This window comes from Gorilla gorilla, chromosome 22 (assembly GCF_029281585.2).
Source record: "Gorilla gorilla gorilla isolate KB3781 chromosome 22, NHGRI_mGorGor1-v2.1_pri, whole genome shotgun sequence".
Classification (NCBI taxonomy): domain Eukaryota; kingdom Metazoa; phylum Chordata; class Mammalia; order Primates; family Hominidae; genus Gorilla; species Gorilla gorilla.
In genome coordinates, this window is record NC_073246.2 from 38,864,953 (window position 1) to 38,887,471 (window position 22,519).

At 47.7% G+C, this 22,519-nt stretch overlaps 1 protein-coding gene and 1 long non-coding RNA gene across 6 annotated transcripts in view; one reads left to right on the top strand and one right to left on the bottom strand.

The window, feature by feature from the left end:
* The window catches only part of HLCS (holocarboxylase synthetase), a 232,874-nt gene that overhangs the window by 209,576 nt on the left and 779 nt on the right, over positions 1-22,519 (bottom strand). The window contains exons 1-3 of one of the 5 annotated variants that reach the window (XM_055374010.2): positions 1,137-4,809; positions 753-855; positions 537-671 (exon numbers count right to left, since the gene is read on the bottom strand). Coding sequence is in view for 2 of the 5 variants with exons in the window: in XM_004062769.5 (XP_004062817.2) it covers positions 537-671; positions 4,915-5,109 (330 nt within the window). In the remaining 3 variants the exon portion in view is untranslated. Of the gene's footprint in view, positions 1-536; positions 672-752; positions 856-1,136; positions 4,810-4,914; positions 5,197-19,137; positions 19,566-22,519 lie in introns of those variants that run through there. The other 4 variants (XM_019017845.4, XM_004062769.5, XM_063702694.1 and 1 more) reach the window with 4 other exon arrangements.
* LOC129529364 (uncharacterized) lies at positions 4,961-13,653 on the top strand. Its single transcript, XR_008674862.2, has 3 exons — positions 4,961-5,082; positions 7,024-10,729; positions 12,075-13,653. It is a non-coding gene; the product is annotated as an uncharacterized lncRNA (long non-coding RNA).

A 22,519-nucleotide genomic window follows, 5' to 3' on the forward strand; every position in this document is an offset into this window, starting at 1 on the left:
AATAAGATCCTGTCTGAAAAATAATAACAATAAATTTTTCTAGCAGCCACATTAAAAACATAAAAAGAAACAGGTGAAAATAATTTTACTAATATATTTAACCCAAAATATCCAAAGAGAAAGGGAGCCACAAAGGCTAGGAAAGAGCACTCATAAAAAGACAAATTTGAGGCCGGGTGTGGTGGCTCACACCTGTAATCCCAGCACTTTGGGAGGCCGAGGCAGGTGGATCACTTGAGGTCAGGAGTTCAAGACCAGCCTAGCCAACATGGCAAAACCCCGTCTCTACTAAAAATACAAAAATTAGCCTGGTGTGGTGGCACATGCCTGTAGTCCTAGCTACTCTGGAGGCTGAGGCATGAGAATCACTTGAACCCAGGAGGCGGAGGTCCCAGTGAGCCGAGATCACACCACTGCACTCCAGCCTGGGTGACAGAGCAAGACTCTGTCTCAGGAAAAAAAAAAAAAAAAAGCAAATTTGGTTTTGACTAAGACACATCAGTTCCTTATGGGACACAAGTAAACAGGGTACTCACTGTTTCTGAAGAGGATGATCTCTGTAAATTCTCACTTTGTACCCAAATGCTCTCCGTGACAAATGCTATGTGTTCTGCTTCAAGTATAAAAGGAGACACAAGAAATAGGGCCCATTTGTTCAAGTCTTCAATGGACTGTATAGAGGGAAAGAAACATAATGAGATTGTCACTTCATACCACAACTGCCATAAATTTCAACCCCCTCTGAAACATACCCTCCCCTATAATTCCAAGTGACATGGAAATAAGCTTATCTGATGCTCCTCTGCAGGCCGCAGGAACCGTGTGTTTCTTGTTTAGCTGTGACTGTTTAAGCACCTGCAAAAGCCCATCGATGACTCAGGACAGCTTTAATATCTCTAGACAACTGTTTTCAAGCCATGAATTCTGAAATGGGGCCTAGCCCCGCCATTCCTCACTGCTTAGCACACAGTAGCTAACCGGGAAGTACATTTAAAGATGAGGAGGCTGGCCGGCACAGTGGCTCACGCCTGTAATCCTAGCACTTTGGGAGGCTAAGGTGGGCGGATCGCTTGAGCCCAGGAGTTCAAGACCACCCTGGCCAACATGGTGAAACCTTCTCTCTACAAAAAACATACCAAAAAAATGAGTTGGGCATGGGGGTGGGCGCCTGTAGTCCCAGCTACTCAGGAGGCTGAGGTGGGAGGATCACTCGAGCCTGGGAGCCCGAGGTTGCAGTGAGATGAGATCATGCCACTACACTCCAGCCTTGGGTGACAGAGTGAGACCCTATCTCAAAAAAAAAAAAAAAAGATGAGGAGGCTTAGAAGTACGTACCCACCAACAGAAGCTCCTTACTCACAGAAGCCTGAAGGGCTGTTCCTTCATTCCCTACAGCCATCACAGCACAGGGCACAAGGCAGTTTTTCTTTACGCCTTCCTTATAGTGAAATCAACCCTGCTCCTCTCCCTGAGATCTGGGAAGTGCGCAAGTCTCTGGATGCTCACACAGCAGTTAAATCCAGAGAGAAAAGCTATTTCAGGGAAAGGCATTTACCATATGCAGACGCAATCAGACATACTTTAATGGAATGTAAACTCCAGTCAGGAGTGATTGTAGTTTTTCAAAAAGAAGATTAGAATCAAGATTGGTTAGCAAATCAGAAATACCCAGTTATCTCTCGTTTTCTTTCCTGAAATCTCTCTAAGAAAAACAGCAAATTGATTTGAAAAGGCTTTCAAATACAGGATATAGCCAGAGAAGAAAAAGATGAAATCTGAGCGGGGTATGCAGGAGGCTTTCACCATCACCCAGAAGGAAGGTAACTAGGCAGGCTCCACTGTGCTGCATATCAGTTCAAATCTGCTTGATAAAAACCTATTGAACTAAATAATGAATGAAAATTTAGGGGAGAATTTGCCCCTCCCTCAGTATACATAATTATCAATATAGTGGTTAAAAAGTATGTCCACTTAGGCCGGGCGCGGTGGCTCACGCCTGTAATCCCAGCACTTTGGGAGGCTGAGGCACCTGAGGTTGGGAATTGGAGACCAGCCTGACCAACATGAAGAAACCCTGTCTCTACTAAAAATACAAAATTAGCCGGGCGTGGTAGTGCATGCCTGTAATCCCAGCTACTCGGGAGGCTGAGGCAGGAGAATCATTTGAACCCGGGAGGCAGCAGTTGCGGGAGCCGAGATCGTGCCATTGCACTCTAGCCTGGGCAACAAGAGCAAAACTCCATCTCAAAAAAAAAACTATATCCACTTTATCCAAGCATAGAATGTGTACATTAAACAGACAAAAAGCTTGATATTGCCAATTTGTATAAACTGTCTTTGGTTAAACTTATCAATTGATTGTAGGGCATTCAATTATAAACACACACATTCAGTATTTATGCATTTGATTTTAAGGGTATAACATATGAGAACACGCCAGGCTTGGTGGCTCACACCTGTAATCCCAGCACTTTGGGAGGCCAAGGTGGGCGGATCACCTGAGGTCAGGAGTTTGAGACCAGCCTGGCCAACACTTTGGTGAAACCCTGTCTCTACTAAAAATACAAAAATTAGCCAGGCATGGTGGCTCATGCCTGTAATCCCAGCTACTCAGGATGCCAAAGGAGGAGAATCACTTGAACCTGGGAGGTGGAGATTGCAGTGAGCGGAGATCGCGCCACTGCACTCCAGCCTGGGTGACAGAATGAGATCCATCTCAACATATGGGCATGAGATTCAGGTGTGTCCTTATTTCAGCCCAAGTAGACTGAGGTATCCCTCAAAAGTAGACCCAAGTAGACTGAGATATCCACCAACTCATCAACCTGATCATATTTTAAATCTCAAAATAACAGTAGCCAACCACAAATAAATGGTCAAGCTTTCCACCTGTAGACCTTAAACACCACAGCTTAAACCCAACAACTATTAAATTTACTATTTCAAGTCAAGCTGCTATGCTAAACAGTCTCACTTCCTAATAAGAAAAAGATACTAACTAGAATAGGAACTGTGATTTAAAGGCTACAGGGATGCAGAGCATGGCCATCCCATCTAGTCTGGAAAACTAGGAAATGACGCAGCAATATCTAACCAAATCTGTAGGCAAAGCTTACTGTGCAGAGTGAGAGAGCAGAGTTACAGAATCCATGAAAGCACCAGGCCACTCCTACTCCGGCCTGCACAGGTAGGCAAGGGCTGAAAAGCACTAGTTATGGTTAGTGTAGTTAACAGAAGACCAGCGGAGTCATGAAAATGTTCAAAAGTAAAACTGTCCAAGAAAATGAGACATTCCCATCTCAATGTTTTTATATGTCCAAAATTTCTATTCTGACTTAAATCCTAAATGTAATTGATCCAATTTGGAAACTACTACAAAAAGCTCACCCCTCAATTTTTTGCCATTTTATTGAGTTATCTTTCTCAATCAGGTTAATTCCCAACGCTCTAAGCCATACATTGTATGTAATGCATGAACTTCTTCCCCTTTTGTCTGGGTAGTGTCAGTTATGTGGAGGTGGTACTAGTTATTTGCATAACTAGTACCTTGGGGGACCTGAGAAAACAGTCATTCATATTCAGTGTGACATAATACATACATGGTACTAACAAGAAAGAGTATTTTTTTATTTGCTAGTGGCACAATTTCATCCCATATCTAAGCACAGCCTCCAGGCAATGTTCAAACCTGAGATAAGATTCAATTCCCCACAGGGGCTTTACGGTGTGACATATGCAGAAAACGTCATTTTAGTGCTAAAAGTGAGGCAATATTCCAGAAAACAGAGGAAAGGGACAAGAAACAGATTAAAAGCAAAACACATTTAAATATTAATGAGAACAATGCTACCGATGTCCACGAAATTTTGTGCAGTACTGCACTGTGAAGCTAAGCCCATTTCCAAAAACAGCTGAATGGAAAGATCTGTTGTTCCCTTTACAGCAAGGCAGCAGACTTTTTACAGAGATTAATTGACTGGCCCAAGTCACGAGGTAGGTGACAGAGTGGGCTGAACACGTAACCACCATCCTAAGCACTGGGTCAAAAAAAACAAAGGCTGACTGTCAACTGAAATTTAAAAAACGCAAAGACCATCAGTCGGGTGCCCAAGTTGGTGAATGATGCAACCTAACTAACAGAAGATGGAGAGGGAAAAGGGCAGTTTTTGTAAATTTGGGGACATCTGACAAAAAGCTGATGACACAGGTGGGAGTTTTTTGTTTGGGATTTTTTTTTCTTAAGACAGGGTCTTGCTTTGTCACCCAGACTGGAGTGCAATGGCTCAATCATAGCTCACTGTAGCTTCAAACTCCGGGGCTCAAGTGACCCTCCCGCCTCACCCTCCGGAGTAGCTGGCACTACAGGCGCGTGCCACCACGCCGACCTAAGTTTTTTTTTTTTTTTTTTTGTAGAGAGGGGTCTAGCTATGTTGCCCAGGCTGGTCTCCATCTCCATCTCCTGGGCTCAAAGCTATCCTCCCTCCTAGGCCTCCCAGAGTGGAGGGATTACAGGCATAAGCCACCGCTCCCGGCCGGCCACAGCTGTCTTTCCTGGTTCACGGTCACCCAAACGCCGGCTCGAAGTGTGGGAGAGGAGGTTGGGGGCGACCCCAGGTGGGCACTGCTGGCGTCCGGCTGTCAATCCACAGCTCACGTCCTCACAGGTGCGCGCCTAGAGTCACGCGTCCAGCACCGCCCGGCTGGCCGGGAAGAGGCGACCGGGTCCGTGGTCCGAGTCCCGCACCTCCGGCCTCTCTCTGGGCCCCGGGGCAACCGCCCCTCCCGGGCCGCACAGGCCGCACTGAGGGCGCCACTCCGGGACTCCTGAACTCCCGGGCTCCCGGCGGGGACGAGCCGCAGGGACGGGGGCACTTCCGGCTCGCGGGGCCCTGGTCGCCCGCCCGACCCGCCCACCTGGCTGTCGCTGACGCAGAAGACGCGGCTGCCGCGGCTCAGGCACACGCGGGCGCCGGGGGGCTGCGCGGCCGCGCCGCAGAAGGTGAAGGAACAGCGCGAGGCACGCAGCCGCCGCACCGTGGCGCGCACGAGCTCAGCCGGCCGGCGACCCCAGCGCGCCCACAGGTACAGGTAGCACAGCGTGATGAGCATGGCCGCGCCGCCGGCAGGGCGAGCCCGCCTCGCCGGCCCCAGCGCCCCAGGCCCGGCCCCGCCCCGGCCGGAAGGGCCGCACCGCCCTCCTGGGCCAGGCGGTGCGGGGGTGGGGACGGCGGGGGAGGCGGGGACCCGGAAGGTGACGCGGGCAACTGGAGGCTGCGGCGGGAGGGGAGGGGCGGGGGGGGAGGCCGCGCCCGGCTGTGTGATGGGGAAGCTCCGGAGGCCGCGCCCAGGGCTGGTGGCGGCGGCGAGGGGCAGCGCTGGGGCGGGGGGTGTGCACCGGGGTCAGGGGACGCCGCGGCTGCACCCGGAGAGGGGGCTCGAGGGAGTGGAGGCCGGGGTGAGGGGCCGCGCCAGGGCTGAGGAGTGGGATGGGTAGGTTGTGGATGCGGGGGAGGGGAGGCTCCAGTGGCTGCCCGACCTGTTTAAGCCAAGTCCGGCCTCCCTTCCTTGGAGGGGTGGGAGGCGGATTGAGGAGGGGGCTCTGCCTATGTTCATAGCTGCCAAGGCCAACCTTTACTAACCAGCAGCACACCGGGAGTCCCAGAGCGCTCCACAGCCGCTACCCAGTCCACTTGGGAAAATAAGATAAGGCCGTTTTTATTAAATTACACTAAGCCTTCATGCAAAAGATTTTAAGGTCAATCACATACATTCACGGGATGCAATAATGTTTTTTTAAATAAGGACAGGAAACAGAAATTGAAGACAGATAAGCACCAAGAAGGCTGCCTCTAAAAAGGCTGTGCCAGGAAGGCTCCCTATGGTGTTCTTGCTACACGTGGGTCAACAGTTTGACTATAAGCATCCTAACACCAGTGGGAAAAAGAAAACATCACCATGATTTGGTGTTCTTGTCTCCAAGGGAAGCATAATTAGTCCTGACACAGAGGCTTCTCCCATAGAACCTCATTTCTTTAAAAGGCATTATATAAAGAACGTGTTCTGAACAGCTGCGAAGCACAGCAAAGAATTCCATCCAGTGGCTTCCTATTCTGGCCCTCGCTGAAAATAGGTGGCAAGATGCAGCAAAAGCAATCATGTACACCACGTCCATCTCTTAATCGAAGGATAGTTTTTGTTTGTTTGTTTTTGAGACAGAGTCTCTCTCTGTCGCCCAGGCTGGAGTGCAGTGGTGCAATCTCGGCTCACTGCAAGCTCTGCCTCCTGGGTTCAAGCGATTCTCCTGCCTCAGCCTCCCGAGTAGCTGGGATTACAGGTGCCCGTCACCATGCCTGGCTAACTTTGGTATTTTTAGTAGAGACAGGGTTTCACCACGTTGGCCAGGGTGGTCTCGAACTCCCGACCTCAGGTGATCCACCCGCCTCTGCCTCCCAAAGTGCTGGGATTACAGGCGTGAGCCACCGCGCCCAGCTAGGATAGATTTTTTTTAAGAGACAAGGTCTCGTTCTGTCGCCCAGGCTGGAGTGCAGTGGCATAATCACAGCTCTCTGCAGCTTCGAACTCTGAGCTGAAGTGATCTTCCTGGCCACCATGCCCAGCTAATTTTTTAGAAATTATTTTTCATAGAGACAGGGTCTTGCTGTGTCGCCCAGGCTGGTCTCAAACTCCTGGTCTCAAGCAGTCAAACTCCTGCCTGGATCTCCCAAAGCGCTGGGATTACAAGTTTGAGCCATGGCGCCTAGCCATAAAGAGATTTTTAAAGTACCTTGGCCATTTGTTCATCTGCTTTAATGTAGCTGCATAGAATACCCACTCCCAGAACTTCAGACTTTTGGTTAGATAACATCGTATATTTTCCCCCTTGCATATAGCGATAGATTTTTAAAAGAGAGAAAATCCAAAAAGAAATAACTGGGCTTAAAAGCAAGCATCTCTGTGGACCAGAAATAGAAGAAAAACCAAGTGATGAACAGAACTAAAGCCATATCCTACACTTCTCTACAGGACAGTGGCAGCCGGAAAGTGGGTTCCTGCATGGTAACAAGACCTTAAAATTGTGTCACTGGAGAAGGACGTGCAGTTCCCGCTGAGGAGAGACTTGGCCACTCCAGGACAACACAGGACTACAAGTCAGGAATTTGAAGATGAAAAGTGCTCAACAGTGATAAATCCTAAATGTTTCACTGAACAACCTTTCAGATAGCCTTCTTGAAGTTTGCTGAATTATGGCTCTAAGGACCACTCCCCACCCCTGCTAGGTATGGAGAGGTCATCTCCTCTATCTGAAGGTGACCAACATCTCCAGTTTTTCCAGATTCCCTAGGGGTTTTGAGACCTTCCCACACCTTCCCACAGGTACTGTAACTCCACCTGGCCAATAGGAATTTTCCAGGTTTACCCTTAGGTGTTTCGAGATATGGTCTCAGAATACATCATGGGAAAATTACATTTTGGGGTCAATCCTGTATACCAATTCTAGGTTAAAAGCATGGGGACCACCATGGTTCAACATGAGCTGACCCTTGCATTGACGAGTACTGATACCATTCATGCCTGGGGAAGGAACAGAGGGAGGAAGATATGAAGGGCACAGTGAGAAGTGAAACAGTCACATAACAAACTCTGTTTATGATCCCGCCCTAAAATGATTTCATTTTGCAAAGGTCAAGGATAGAGTTGAGTTTCATCACCCCTATATAACAAAGGAATAGGGGAAGGATGCAAAAATAATACACCAAGGGATATTAATGTGTATGCACCTGATCCTCATCCTGTAGTCCCTCACTGCTCAAAGCGTGGTCCTTAGAGCAGCAGCAGCAGCATCACTTGGAAGCTCGCAAGAAAAGCGGAATCCTAGGCCCCACCCAACCCCAAATCAGCGTCTGCATTTTGACAAAATCCCAGGAGACTCACAAAGACATTAAAGTTAGAGAAGCACTGCTAACAACTTCCCCTGTCATTCCCTGGGTCCGGGCTACTCTAGACTCTAATAAGACATTTCCAAAATGATGTGGAAAATAAGACCACAGACTAGGGATTTTTTTTTTTTTTTTTTTAGATGAAGTCTCACTTGCCCAGGTTGGAGTGCAGCACGATCTCAGCTCACTGCAACGTCCGCCTCCCGAGTTCAAGTGATTCTCCTGCCTCAGCCTCCCTAGTAGCTGGGATTACAAGCACATGCCACCACACCTGGCTAATTTGTGTATTTTTAGTAGAGATGGGGTTTCACCATGTTGGCCAGGCTGGTCTCAAACTCCTAACCTCAGGTGATCGTCCCACCTCGGCCTCCCAACGTGCTGGGATTACAGGCGTGAGCCACCGCCCCCGGTCAGACTAGGGATTTAGAAGCAAGACTTTGTCATTTATAAGAACACTGCAGAAAGGAACAAGAATGACCCAGCTAGCCACTGAAGACCACCTCTGAAACCCATCAACATGACCGGCTTTCTATAGGAAAAGTCTCCACAGACTCAAAAAGTCTCTAGTTTCTTCCCCTTAGGAAGGCATGCCCTGGGAGTAACAGTTTGGGGACAAGAGAGAGTAGAGTGTTTACTGTCCTATCCCCCATTAAATACATGGCAGAACTTCCCCAGGGAAAGCCTATCATACTGACATTAACTCAGTACCTGTTTGAACTTGGAGAGCATTCAGAATTCTCATCAGTCAAATGGCCGGAGCTGAGAAGGGTAGCTTGTTTTGTTCGTTTTTGAGACAGGGTCTTGCTATGTCACCCAGGCTGGAGGGCAGTGGTGCAATCCCGACTCACTGCAGCCTCGACCTCGTGGGCTCAAGCAATCCTCCCTCCTCAGTTTCCCAAAGTGTTGGGATTACAGGCATGAGCCACCACACCTGGCTAATTTTTGTATTTTTTGTAGAGACAAGGTTTCACCCTGTTGCCCAGGCTGGTTTCCAACTCCTGAGCTCAAGCCATCTGCCCACCTTAGCCTCCCAAAGTTGTGGGATTACAGGCACATGCCACCACACCTGGCTAATTTTTATATTTTTTTGTAGAGACATGATTTCGCCATGTTGCCCGGGCTTGTCTCGAACTCCTGGATTCAAGCAATCTACCCGCCTCGGCCTCCCAAAGTACCGGGATTACAAGCGTGAGCCACCGTGCCCGGCCTGGGATACTTTCTAAGAACCAAGGAACTATGTAGAAAATCTTGGCCGGGCACAGAGGCTCACGCCTATAATCCCAGCACTTTGGGAGGCCAAGACGGGCAGATTACGAGTTCAGGAGATCGAGACCATCCTGGCTAACACAGTGAAACCCCGTCTCTACTAAAAAATACAAAAAAATTAGCCGGGCATGGTGGCGGGCGCCTGTAATCCCAGCTACTGAGGAGGCTGAGGCAGGAGAATGGCGTGAACCCAGGAGGCGGAGCTTGCAGTGAGCCAAGATTGCGCCACTGCACTCCAGCCTGGGCGACAGAGCAAGACTCCGTCTCAAAAAAAAAAAAAAAAGAAAAGAAAATCTTGATCTCTATTCAGTAACTTTAATACGTATATTAATATGTTCTTGTTTTTGGAACAATCATGTCAAATCAAGCAAAAAGTAATTTTATTTTGTTAATCAAAATAAAGAGAAAAGTAGACAATATTTAGAGCATCAAAAGAATTTAAATTAGAACATCTTGAACTATTGGAAATATGCATTTGAACTCAGGTCTTTAAGAGGAAAATAATTATCTTTCCTAGCTCTTTCACTGAGATGGCCTCAGAGTAGCCTTACCCCAAAATACACCTGAGTGCTCAGATTCTTGAATGGGTGCTCTTCTCCTCATTGCAAGGGACTAGAAATCCTTGGAGAAATCACTGATTCTGGTGTTCAAGAGATACCAGATAAGCTGGAACGTCTTATGCTAGGAAGCAGAAGAAGCTTCAAAGAAAAATAGGTCCAGGCAGAAGGATGCAGGAGACAAGCTAGAAGTGCCAAATCAGGACGATTTGAGTATCAAATTGAAATACACCCAATTATGAAGGTACCCAATTTTCAAGAGCCGGCTGGGCGCGGTGGCTCACACCTGTAATCCTACCACTCTGGGAGACTGAGGCGGGCAGATCACCTGAAATCAAGAGTTCAAGACCAGCCTGGCCAACATGACGAAACCCCATCTCTACTAAAAATACAAAACTTAGCCAGGCACAGTGGCATACACCTGCAGTCCCAGCTACTCGGGAGGCTGAGCCAGGAGAATCACTTGAACCCAGGAGACAGAGGTTGCAGTGAGCCGAGATTGCACCACTGCACTCAAGCCTGGGTGACAGAAAAAGACTCCATCTCAAAAAAAAAAAAAAAAAAATGAAGAGCCATGAAATCCATGGTCATCCTCAATAAAATTTAAATATTCGAAAAGAATGTAGGATAAAATGTGTTACTGCTGAGTCTCGTTATTTGGTTATGTTTGTATTGATTCATTTGTTGTATTGATAAAGATTAGTAGATGGCAAATTCTTCCTTTAGAAGGTTGTTTGTGACCCAAGAGGGCATCAATACAAAGACCCTAAAGCTGGGATTCCGAAGCACAGAGTCGCGGGAGAGAACCAAAGCTCATCGCATCTGGTTTAAGACTCCTTCAGAGTTGGATCAGCCTAAAAACAGGACATGGTACAAGATTTTATTCATTCCAAAGATTGTAAAAATTAAATTTATCCTGAGAATTTATCAGTCTATGTGGGAGCTACAGACTTCTATGAGCAAGCAGAGGTAAGTAATGTTTTAACTTCAATTAAAAGAGGCTAAGAGATCATCTTCCTTCTTTTGAATTTAATTTTTTTATTATTATTTTAAAAGACAGGGTCTTGCCCTACCACCCAGGCTGCTCTTGAACCCCTGACCTCAAGCTGTCCTCCTGCCTCAGCCTCCCAAAGCATTGGGATTACAGGCATGTGTCATGCCTGGCCTCACCCTCCTTGAGATTTCAGAATTGTTGACAGAATGACAATAAGTAGGATTCACTGTCTCCTTAAAGACTGAGGAAGGAAACCCAGTGAAACCTCTGATGGACAATGGCCTCAGTTAACTAGGACAGTAACTGTACAGTATCCATCTCCTAATCCAGTAAAACTGAGTTACATATAGAAAGGCTTGAAAGAAGCAAAGCCACAGATTTATATTTCTGTATTAATAAGGAATCTATGCATATTTTTGGTCTTATATATACTTGAAGTGTGTTAGAGTATGTGGCTGTTTTAAGTACATTCTTATAACTAATTTGAAATGGGTACTTCTATATTGAAGTCTTACTGAGTTTATGAATAGTATTGAAACATCTAAGGGAATATTATTAGGTTTGCCATATTAATATACTGAATCTGCTAGATTGATAAGAATTATATAATCAGGCAACTGAAATGTATAAAAAGGAAATTTAATTTAAAAAGGACTTGGGGGCAGACACAGTGGCTCATGCCTGTAATCCCAACAGTTTGGGAGGCCAAAGTGGGAGGATCACTTGAGTCCAGAAGTTCATGACCAGCCTGGGCAACACAGGGAAACCCCATCTCTATGAAAAAAAAAACCAAAACATTTTTTTTAAATTAGCCAAGCATGGTGGTGCATGCCTGTGGTGACAGCTTCTCGGGAGGCTGAGGTAGGAGGATCACTTGAGCCCAGAAGGTCAAGGCTTCAGTGAGCTGTGATCGCACCACTGGTCTCCAGCCTCAGCGACAGAGAAAGACCCTGTCTTTTTTTTTTTTTTTTTTAGCAGCTCTGGAATGAGAATAGGTATTTGTAACACACATAACTGATAAAGGATTCATATCTAGAATATACAAAGAACTCCAAATCAATGAGGAAAAGTCAGAAAACCAAAAAAGGAGGACAGCTAAAGCTGAAAAAGCACTTCAAAAACAGACTGTACCCAGCTGCCTGATAAACATGAAAAAGTATGCAGTCTCAAAGTAGGTCCAAATTAAGACCTTCATGAGAATTCGTATACACCCATCGGTTTGGCAGAAATCCCCTTCTCAAGCCCTGGAATTCTGGGCTCTACCCCCATTGCTCAAAGATCTGACCATTTTCCATTTCCATCCCTTCCCTCTTTCTGCAGTACCTGGCATTCCTGACCATGCTATTTCTACCAATCAACAAAAACTACTAGATACTCAGAGGGGATTTAATACAGAGAGTTGGCTACAACATGACAAAACACCAGACAAGGGAGGGCACTGTGGCTCATGCCTGTAATCCCAGCACTTCGGGAGGCCAAGGCGGGTGGATCACCTGAGGTCAGGAGTTTGAGATCAGCTGGCCAACATGGTGAAACCCCGTCTCTACTAAAAATACAAAAAATTAGCCGGGCATGGTGGCAGGCACCTGTAATCCCAGCTACTTGGGAGGCTGAGGCAGCAGAATCGCTTGAACCTGGGAGGCGGAGGTTGCAGTGAGCCAAGATCATGCCCTTGCACTCCAGCCTGGGCAACAAGAGTGAAACTCCGTCTGAAATAAATAAATAAATAAATAAATAAATAAACGGACACACACCACAGAAGGGACAGTGAGGCAACCCAGGGAATAGAAAGAGCAGAAGCCGCGACCCTCTGTAGGGCTGAGGGCACACAGCACAGGTCAAGTTACCATCGCCCGGGATCCAGGGTCCCCTGGTGGAAGCTGGAACCCACAGATCAGTGCCGTGGGAGATGGAGCCACAGAGAAACAACTGCTGCTGGAGACATCAGCAGAGGAAGAAGGCGGAAAAATACTGTAGCCGCTCCACACCTCCAGCCCAACGCCCCATGGCGGAACTTCACTAGAGGCCCCACGGCAGAAGATCCTCCAGGAACCTCCTTGTGGACCAGAGGAGAGAGATAGAGAGGCGGCAGGAGGCAAGGGTGTGTCTAAGAACAAACAGGCCACGGCCAGCCCCTGGCCTTCCTGAAACTCCTCCCTTGGGTTCTTTTAAAATTCAATATTCTGCTTCTGTTCCAGGGTTAATGGGCTGAACTGTGTCCCCCCAAATTCTAATGTTGAAGTTCTAACCCCCAGTACCTCAGAATGGGACTGCATCAGGAGACAGGTACTTTAAAATAGTCATGAAGGTAAAATGAGGTCACCACCTAATCTGTTATGACTGGTGTCCTTATAAGGATAAAATAGTCATTAAGGTAAAATGAGGTCATCACCTAATCTGTTTATGACTGGTATCCTTATAAGGAGAGGAGACTAGACACAGACATGCACAGGGGGACAATCCTGTAAGGACAAAGGGAGAAGACAGCCATCTCCAAGCCAAGGAGAGAGGCCTCAGGAGAAACCAACCCCGCCCACACCTTCATCTTGGACTTCTAGCTTCCAGAACTGGGGAAATGAATTTCTGTTGTTGAAGCCCCAGTCTGCAGTACTTAGTTATAGCAGCCCTTGCGAACCAGCACATCCAAGTTCTCCGTCTCTGTCTCTAACCCCTCTCTCAACCGTCGGCCATAAGTGAGCCTCTGCCCCCAACTTCTGGCCTCCTCTATGTTCTCTTCCTTGGTGACCTCTGGCAGTGACGCTCAGTCCTCATGGCCAGCTCTGGCCTCTCCCAGGCTCTGGCGCCGCAATCATCTCTTCCACTTGTCTCTGCTTGGATAGTCTGTCAGCATCTCAAAGGCAACATGAATAAAACCAAATGCATTTTTCCCTCCCACAAATTACCTCTTTATCCTGATTTCTCTTATCTCTGTTCATGACTTGTTCACCTTTTCACTGGGACCCAGAATTCATGCATCTTGGAGTCCCAACTTCTCCAGCCCCTGTGTCTTGTTTATTTCCATAGCAGTTGGTAGGCAGGACCTCCGCACAGTCTCACATGGTCCCTTCTTTCTAGTCCAGGCCCAGCTCAGCCCTCACCAGAACAGGCACTAGCACGACAGCCTGCTGGATGATTCCTGGTGCCCTTCCCCTGTTTCCCATGGTTCTGCCTCATCCAGCACACTCTGCAGTTGACTGCCTAAAGCACAGCGCTGATCCCATCACTCCTGCTTCTCAAACTCCTGCAGTGCCTGCCCCCACCCCAGAAAGTGCAGGCAGTCTTGCCTGGCATTCAAGACCTTCCACTGAGCCTAAGCAACATAGTGAGACCCCATCTCTACAAAAAATTTAAAAATTAGCCAGGCATGGTGGCACGTGCCTATAGCCCCAGCTACTTGGGAGGCTGAGGCGGGAGAACTGCTGGAGCCCAGGAGTTCCAGGATGTAGTGATCCATGTTCATACCACTGCACTCCAGCCTGGGCAACAGAAGAGACCCCATCTCTAAAAAGAAAAGAAAAAGACCTTCCATTGGACCCACCTAACTGGGTCTCCCTCCTTGGCAGCCATTCACTTATTCCACATTCATTCTGCACCTCCTGCACACGAGGTGCTATGCCAATTACTGGATACATTTAATCCCTCAACAACTCTGCATGGTGACCATTATTGTCCCCATCTTGCAAAGGAAGAAACTGAATTTTAGAACAGTTGAATTTTAGAACTTGAGCTCCCATAATTAGGTGGGGAAACTGATGTTTGAATTTGTGTCCTTTTGGCCCCAAAGTCCTTCTCTGGATAAACTAGGCAACCAAGAGCAAAGAATGCTCTATACCCAACAAAAATAGAAATGAAACTCAAGATCCAAGACGCAAGAGTGGCAGAAGGTTCAAGGTGCACCACTGCTAGCCCTGACAGCCTTTGTATCCAGGTCAGTCGAACAGACCGGGATTGTCCCCAACTTGGACACATCTAAAAAGCTGCAGGTGGGATGTCATCAAAATCACCTGGGAAAACAACCTGCTCTGAAAACAGAGGCATGATCCAAAAGACAAAGAGGTTTGTGATACCCTTTCTGTACAATAGCTGACTATCAGTAAGTCATTACTGTTTTAAGGAAGTCAGACACACACACGCATACACACACAGAAAAATACAAAAGTTAGCTGGGCGTGGTGGTGTGCACCTGCAATCCCAGCTGCTTGGGAGGCTGAGGCAGCAGAATCATTTGAACCCGGGAGGCAGAGGTTGCAGTGATCCAAGATTGCATCACTGCACTCCAGCCTGGGCAACAGAGCCAGACTGTCTCAAAAAATAAATAACAATAATAATAATAATGTTGCACCAATGTCAGTTTTGGTAAATCCATGGTTGTGTAAGATGTTAGCATTAGAGGAAGCTGGGTGAAGGTTCAAAGAACTCTCTGTACTATTTCTCTTTTGTAAGCCTAAAATTATTTCAAAATAATAGATGATAGAAATTAGAAGGTGACATTCCACTGAATTTCATCAGCACTCCTTTTTTCCCCTCTTCCGAACCAGCCATGTGATCTTAAGCAAATTATTTCATCTCTCTAGGTCACAGTTTTTCAACTACTTAGGAAAAAAAAGAGGGATACAAGCCAGATCATCTCTAACTTCCCCTCAATCTCTCAAATTCTGTGGTCCTCGTACATTTACAGTATGATGCAATCTACAAACATTTGATATTGGTGCTCTCTTATTCACCTTCATATCCCTGGTATTTAGCATTGTGCCTATACATAGTAGATGCTCACTGAAAGTTTTTGCAACTACCTCAAAAACTGAGGTTCATACCTCAGTTTGCAAAGTGAGGTAGAACTGCTAGCTCTTTTACCTAGTTGGCCACTAGAGAGCGAAGCGGTCACAAATTTTTTCTCTGTTAAAAGCAAATTTATCTTCGTCCAGCAGAGGGGAGTGGTCCTTTATATTCAGGAATGTAAAAATCAGGTCCTGGTTGGGGAAAGGGAGACATCTGTGAGCAGTTTCCTGCCTATCAGACAGGCCCTCCAGAGGGGTGATCAGTACCATAAGCTTCCAGGTAAGCACATGGGGCCACTGCCCCCACCCTCCAAAACACCCTCAAAAGTCTAAACCACCTCAATGGATGGCAGATTGCTCTGCAAATGGGGGAGCCCCACTCCTAATATGTTCCTCATTGTCTTCCTAACAATCGTGACTCATTTCTTGAACAAATGTTTCACTTTTAAAGGGTTTGCATAGAGGCAGCTTTAAGAGGTCAAATAAATGAATGTGGAAGGAAATTAAAACTTTTATAACCACATGAAAAAGGCATTAGCCAGTCATCCTGCCCAGCAGCCCAATAGTGAGCCTGTGTGAGTTGCCGTTTGTGTAGTGAAGCAATAGAGGCCATGGTCTGGACTCAGAAACCCTGGGTTCAGATACTGCCTCTGACCCCCCAACTCCCCAACAAAATGCACACATTCAGTGGCCATGTGACCAGGGCAAATGCCTCTCGTTCCACAGCTCCAATGCAGGAATAATAATAGCATCCACCTGGTGTGGGTGGGCGGGTTCAGAGAGAACAGCCACACAGGGCTAAGAGTGCAGACTATTGTGACCAAGCAACTGCCCACCTGGACAGAGTGAACAGGAAGGGAATAGAAGGGCAAGGCGCTTTCACTTCATCCTCATGAGCGCTCTTCGTGGGGAAACTATTACACAAAGTCGGGATGGGGAGTTCCTTCCCAGTAAATCGAGTTGCCTTTTTCAGGCACGGAAAAGCCCATCTGCCTGAATTTTCCTCAACTGGTCAATCATGGTGCCAGAAGTCCCAACCACTTGAACTGCTCCTTCAGGTTAAGTTACTTTATCTGCCAACTGTGTTAGTTTAAACAAGTCAGTTTCCAAGTCCTAAGCTGCTGCTTTTATCATCCCATTAATTTATAAAACTAAGAATAGGGGCCAAACGCAGTGGCTCACGCCTGTAATCCCAGCACTTTGGGAGATCGAGGCAGGTGGATCACCTGAGGTCAGGAGTTAGAGACCAGCCTGGCCAACATGGTGAAACCCCATCTCTACTAAAAATACAAAAAATTAGCCAGGCATGGTGGTGTGCACGTAGTCCCAGCTGCTCAGGAGGCTGAGGCAAGAGAATCACTTGAATCCAGGAAACAGAGGTTGCAGTGAGCCGAGATTGTGCCACTGCACTCCAGCCTGGGCGACAGAGCAAGACTCCCACCTCAAACAAAAAAGAAAAAGAAAGAAAATTAAGAATAGGACCCCACAGTGTGGGAAGGAGGCTGGAAGCGTCCTGATTAAACTGCAGCCTGAGGACTGCTGGGTGGGATCCTGTAGAGCACACTGAGCCCTGAGAAGGGGGCAAGAAGAGCCCCAGGATGCAAGGCCAGAGACTAGCTGGGGCAGAGAAGAGTGCAAAGCTGGCAGGACTGAAGGGTCGGGAGACCCTTAAAGAGACCCTGAAGCAGACGCCCTGGGAATGTACGTGTCACCGAGCAAAGCACATGAAGAGAACTGTTCAACAGCGGACTCAGCTGGGAACTCCAGACACTGCAGCAAAACCAGCACAGATGCATCCTCTCCTGTGGCTAAAAGCTCCATGAAAGGGGCCAGTGAGTCACATGACAACCGAATTTCTCCTCTGCCAACCTGAACATATTCTGGGACTGAGACTTCCGCACTCAGGGAAAACCAATCACACTGCTTAAAAGAAAAAAAAATTGGCCAGGTGCGGTGGCTCACGCCTGTAATCCCAGCACTTTGGGAGGCTGAGGCGGGCAGATCATGAGGTCAGGAGATCGAGACCATCCTGACTAACACAGTGAAACCCCATCTCTACTAAAAATACAAAAAAAAATTAGCCGGGCATGATGGCGGGCGCCTGTAGTCCCAGCTACTGGGGAGGCTGAGGCAGGAGAATAGCATGAACCCATGAGGCGGAGCTTGCAGTGAGCCAAGATCGCGCCACTGCCCTCCAGGCCTGGGTGACAGAGCAAGACTCAGTCTCAAAAAAAAAAAAAAAAAAAGAAAAAGAAAAAAAAACTACCTATTATAAACCCTTGATGCTATAAATTTAATGGAGCTGGAAATAAATTCCCTGGAAAGACTCTGGTGGGAGAAGGGGGGCATTACCTTCATCCGTTTACATTCTCCAGCCATGGGAACTAGCTCCTTTGTTTACACTGAATTTATGTTTCTATAGAGGCACCCAGGATTGAGTCTCCTATAGGGGGGTCCCATGAAGCTGCCATGCCCCTCTGTTGATACACCTTGCTTTGCAGGTCAATTTGTGATTTTTAAAATGGTTTTATGCAAACGACATGTTTAGCCCAAATGCACTGCAGGTAGCTTGTGATAAAACAGCAATACGGACCAGGCACATTGGCTCACACCTATAATGCCAGCACTTTGAGAGGCCAAAGCAGAAGGATCACTTCAGGCCAGGAGTTTGAGACCGGTCTTTGCAACATAGGGAGACTCCATCTGTACAGAAAATTAAAAATTAGCCAGGCAGCCAGGTGTGGTGGCTCACGCCTGTAATCCTAACACTTTGGGAGACAAAGGTGGGCAAACCACTTGAACTCAAGTTCAAGACCAGCCTGGGCAACATGGTGAAACCACATCTCTACGAAAGTAAAGAAAATTAGCCAGGCATGGTGGTGTGTGCCTGCAGTTCCAGCTACTCCTGGGGAGGTCGAGGCTGCAGTGAGCCGCGATCATGCCACTTGTACTCCACCCTGGGCGACAGAGCAAGTCCCCATTCCAAAAAAAAAAAAAAAAGGCTGGGTGTGGTGGCCTGCACGCCTGTGGTCCCAGATACTCAGAGGCTGAAAAGGGAGGATTGCTTGAGCCCAGGAGTTCAAGGCTGCAGTGAGCTGCGATCACATCAATGCACTCCATCCAGCCTGAGCAACGGAGTGAGACCCTGACTATATTTAAAAAATAAATAAATAAATAGGAAGAAACAACTCAACCACAGGGCTAGTATGTTACTGGGTTATAAAACGATAAAGCCCTAAACAGAGAATTAGCCCGTTTCCAGAAGAGGCCAAGAACAGATGATACAGCTGAACTGAACTCCTGCCTGTACAGCTCGTTTTCTACAAGATTCCAGACCCGGAAGATGATGGCATCCAGCCCCCACTGAAGCACCTCGAACAAGAAAAACGCCGAGTCCGAAGAGCCAGGCCTTGAACACACGATTCCTGTCTATAAATAACTCCCCCTGGGGAATAAAAAGCAGGATCCAAGGCAGGAAACCCGAGCCGTGGAATCTGGTAAGTTCTTAGGAAACCCACTCAAGGGCCTGAGTCCCCCGTGGGAGCGGCGACTTCGGCACCTGGACACCCGAGTCCCCGGAGCCCCGGGCGGCCGCGCGTCCCTACCTGCAGGCCTGATACCAGCCGCAGAGCGCTCCTGGCCCCGCTCCCGCCAGGCTCCGGGACCGCTGAAACGCACCCAGGGGGGTGAAGGCGTAGTCGCCAAGGACAGCGCAGATGGCAGCAGAGGAGTGGGAGCCGGAATCGACCGTGGCAAAGGGCCAGGTCGGGACGCCCCTCGGCGCAGGCCCAAATCCTGCCCGCGCCCCAGCCCCGCTCAGGCCGCGCCCCTGCCACCTCTGGCCACACGGGCTGAGACGTCTGGCTCCTGCAGAGCGCACTTCCCGCTGCCCTTCTCCACTGGCTGCTCAGGCCCTGCCTCGCCAGCACGGCATCCGCAGGGGATCCCTACCTGTCCTTTAGAGCTCGCCTCATAGGTCAAACGTCACCTCCCAGGGAGGTATGGCCTGCCCCCTAGCCAGGTGGGCCCCTTCCACGCTTGCCTGCAACACCACCCACCCACCTTGATAACTGCTTGTAAAGGTTGTACTGCTTTCCCCCTTGAGACTGCAAACCTTCAAGGGCAGGAAATGGGTCTGTTTTCCTGGCAAAATAATGACGTTGGCTTAAGGTTTTGCTGAATAAAATGAGTGACAGACAAAAGTAGCCAAATTTGGCACTCCTGATGGGTTATTTGGTGAAGGAGGTGCAATGTATGGGCTTAACTAGTTATTCTGGATTTCTTTCCCCATGTTACTACTCCTCCCTAATTCTGATGAGGAACTGAGAGCTGAATCTATTAGTCTATTAACTCTTAACCTTCCTTTTTTTTTTTTTTTTTTTGAGACGGAGTCTCACTCTGTCACCCAGCCTGGAGTGCAGTGGCGCGATCTCGGCTCACTATAACCTCCGCCTCCCAGGTTCAAGTGATTCTCCTGCCTCAGCCTCCTAAGTATTGGGATTACAGGCGCCCGCCACCATGCCCAGATAATTTTTGTATTTTTAGTAGAGACAGTGTTTCACCATGTTGGCCAGGCTAGTCTCAAATTCCTGACCTCAGATGATCCACCCACCTCAGCCTCCCAAAGTGCTGGGGTTACAGGTGTAAGCCACTGCATCCGGCCTTAACCTTCCTTTTCTAAAGGCACTACCAGACTTCTCCTGCTACCCTAAGGATGGAGTCCTAATTCTGCCATTGGAACCCTGAATGCTTCACTTTCAGCACAAAAATTTCAAGCAAAGACTTGCAGCCTCTCCTTCTCGGTTTAGGGGAATGGGGGAATTCTTTAATCTGTGGTGGGACACACATGATGTTAATTAGAATACTCTCTCCCAAAGAGGAGGAAATAAATAGGAAAATGAATCAAGTCTGATGCCCGGGAGGTGTTTATGGATGTTGTGCAGAATAGCCCTACCACAAAGAAAATTTCAAATGAGACATCCTATCACTGCTGAGGTTTCTCATAAAACAAGAGCTGAGGCTAGGTATGGTTTTTTTTTTCTTGCTTTATAAGAATATTATTCAATAAGCAGATTTCCAAGCCTTGCATTCTTTCTATTCAATGTTTCTAAGATTCACACATACAATTTCGCAAAGCTGCATTTTATTCATGTTCACTGCTATCTAATATTCTATTTGTGATCATATCCTACTTTGTTTAGCCATTCTCCTGGGGATCAACATGGGGTTATCTCCAGTTTGTTTCCTCTAACAAATAATATTGTTCTGAACATCCACTCGTTTCCTGGAGCCCCTGGGCAAGCATTTCTCTGGGTGTGGCCCCATTACTACACCAGGCATACGTCCAGCAAGCTAATTAATGTGCAGAATTAAGAGATAACGCTAAACTGTTTTCCAAAGCAGTTATACCAATGTACACTCCCATTAAAAGTGACTTTTGTTTTTGACTCAGTATTTTTCAGGTCAAACACATTTTCCTTTCAATTTTAGATTTATACTGATTTTCACAAACTGTCTTGGAGAATTATGGGGTCCTCAAACACAAAGCTTCATATTGTGGTTCTTAGTCAAGAAAATCTCCTAGAGGCAATGATCCAGCTAATTACATATCCCCTATTGTCCACGTCTAAATTTACGCATTGTAGCTGGGATTAGACCCATGAATCCTAGGACAATGCCAGGGGTGTCATTAACTTAAAAACTCTGGCAGGCCAAGTGCAGTGGATCACGCCTGTAATCCTAGCACTTTGGGAGACCGAGGCGGGTGGATCACGAGGTCAGGAGTTGAAGACCAGCCTGGCCAAGATGGTGAAACCCCATCTCTACTAAAAATACAAAAATTAGCTGGCCATGGTGGCACGCACCTGTAATCCCAGCTACTCAGGAGGCTGAGGCAGAGAATTGCTTAAACCCAGAAGGCGGAGGCGGAGGTTGCAGTGAGCCGAGATTGTGCCAATGCACTACAGCCTAGGCGACACAGCGAGATTCTGTCTCAAAGAAAAAACAAAAACAAAAACAAAAAAACTCTGGCGTAAGCATGGTGTGGAGAGTGTCTGCAGTAATATGAGAATCCTGGGCACAACAGCATAAGCAGCTGCCTTCAGAATCTACCGCTCTCGCCTCCCACGGTCCATACAACCTCTTATTTTCTTCTTTTTTAATGTTTGTTTATTTATTTATTTATTGAGACAGAGTCTCACTCTGTCACCCAAGCTGGAGTGCAGAAGCACGATCTTGGCTCACTGCAACCCCCGCCTCCTGGGTTCAAGTGATTCTCCTGCCTCAGCCTCCGAAGTAGCTGGGACTACAGGTACCCACCACCACACCCAGCTAATTTTTGTATTTTTAGTAGAGATGGGGTTTCACTATGTTGGCCAGGCTGGTCTCGAACCCCTGACCTCAAGTGACCCGCCCACCTCGACCTCCCAAAGTGCTAGGATTACAGGCACGAGCCACCGCGCCCAGCCTGTGAAGGCTTTAATAGTAACAATCCTTATAAACATGATTTTTTTGGCCGGGCGCAGTGGCTCACGCCTGTAATCCCAACACTTTGGGAGGCTGAGGCGGGCAGATCACGAGGTCAGGAGATCGAGACCATCCTGGTTAACACGGTGAAACCCAGTCTCTACTAAAAATACAAAAAATTAGCCAGGCGTGGTGGCGGGCACCTGTAGTCCCAACTACTCAGGAGGCTGAGGCAGGAGAATGGCGTGAACCCGGGAGGCAGAGCTTGCAGTGAGACGAGATGGTGTTACTGCACTCAAGCCTGGGTGACTCAGCGAGACTCCGTCTCAAAAAAAAAAAAAAAATTTTTTTTTTTTTAAGACAGGGTATATCACAGGCTGGAGTGCAGTGGTGCTATCATAGCTCACTGTAGCCTCAAACTCCTGTGCTTAACTGACCCTCCTGCCTCAGCCTCCCAAGTAGCTGATACTATATGCACAAACCACCATTGCCAGCTAATTATTTTTGTATTTTGTATAGAGA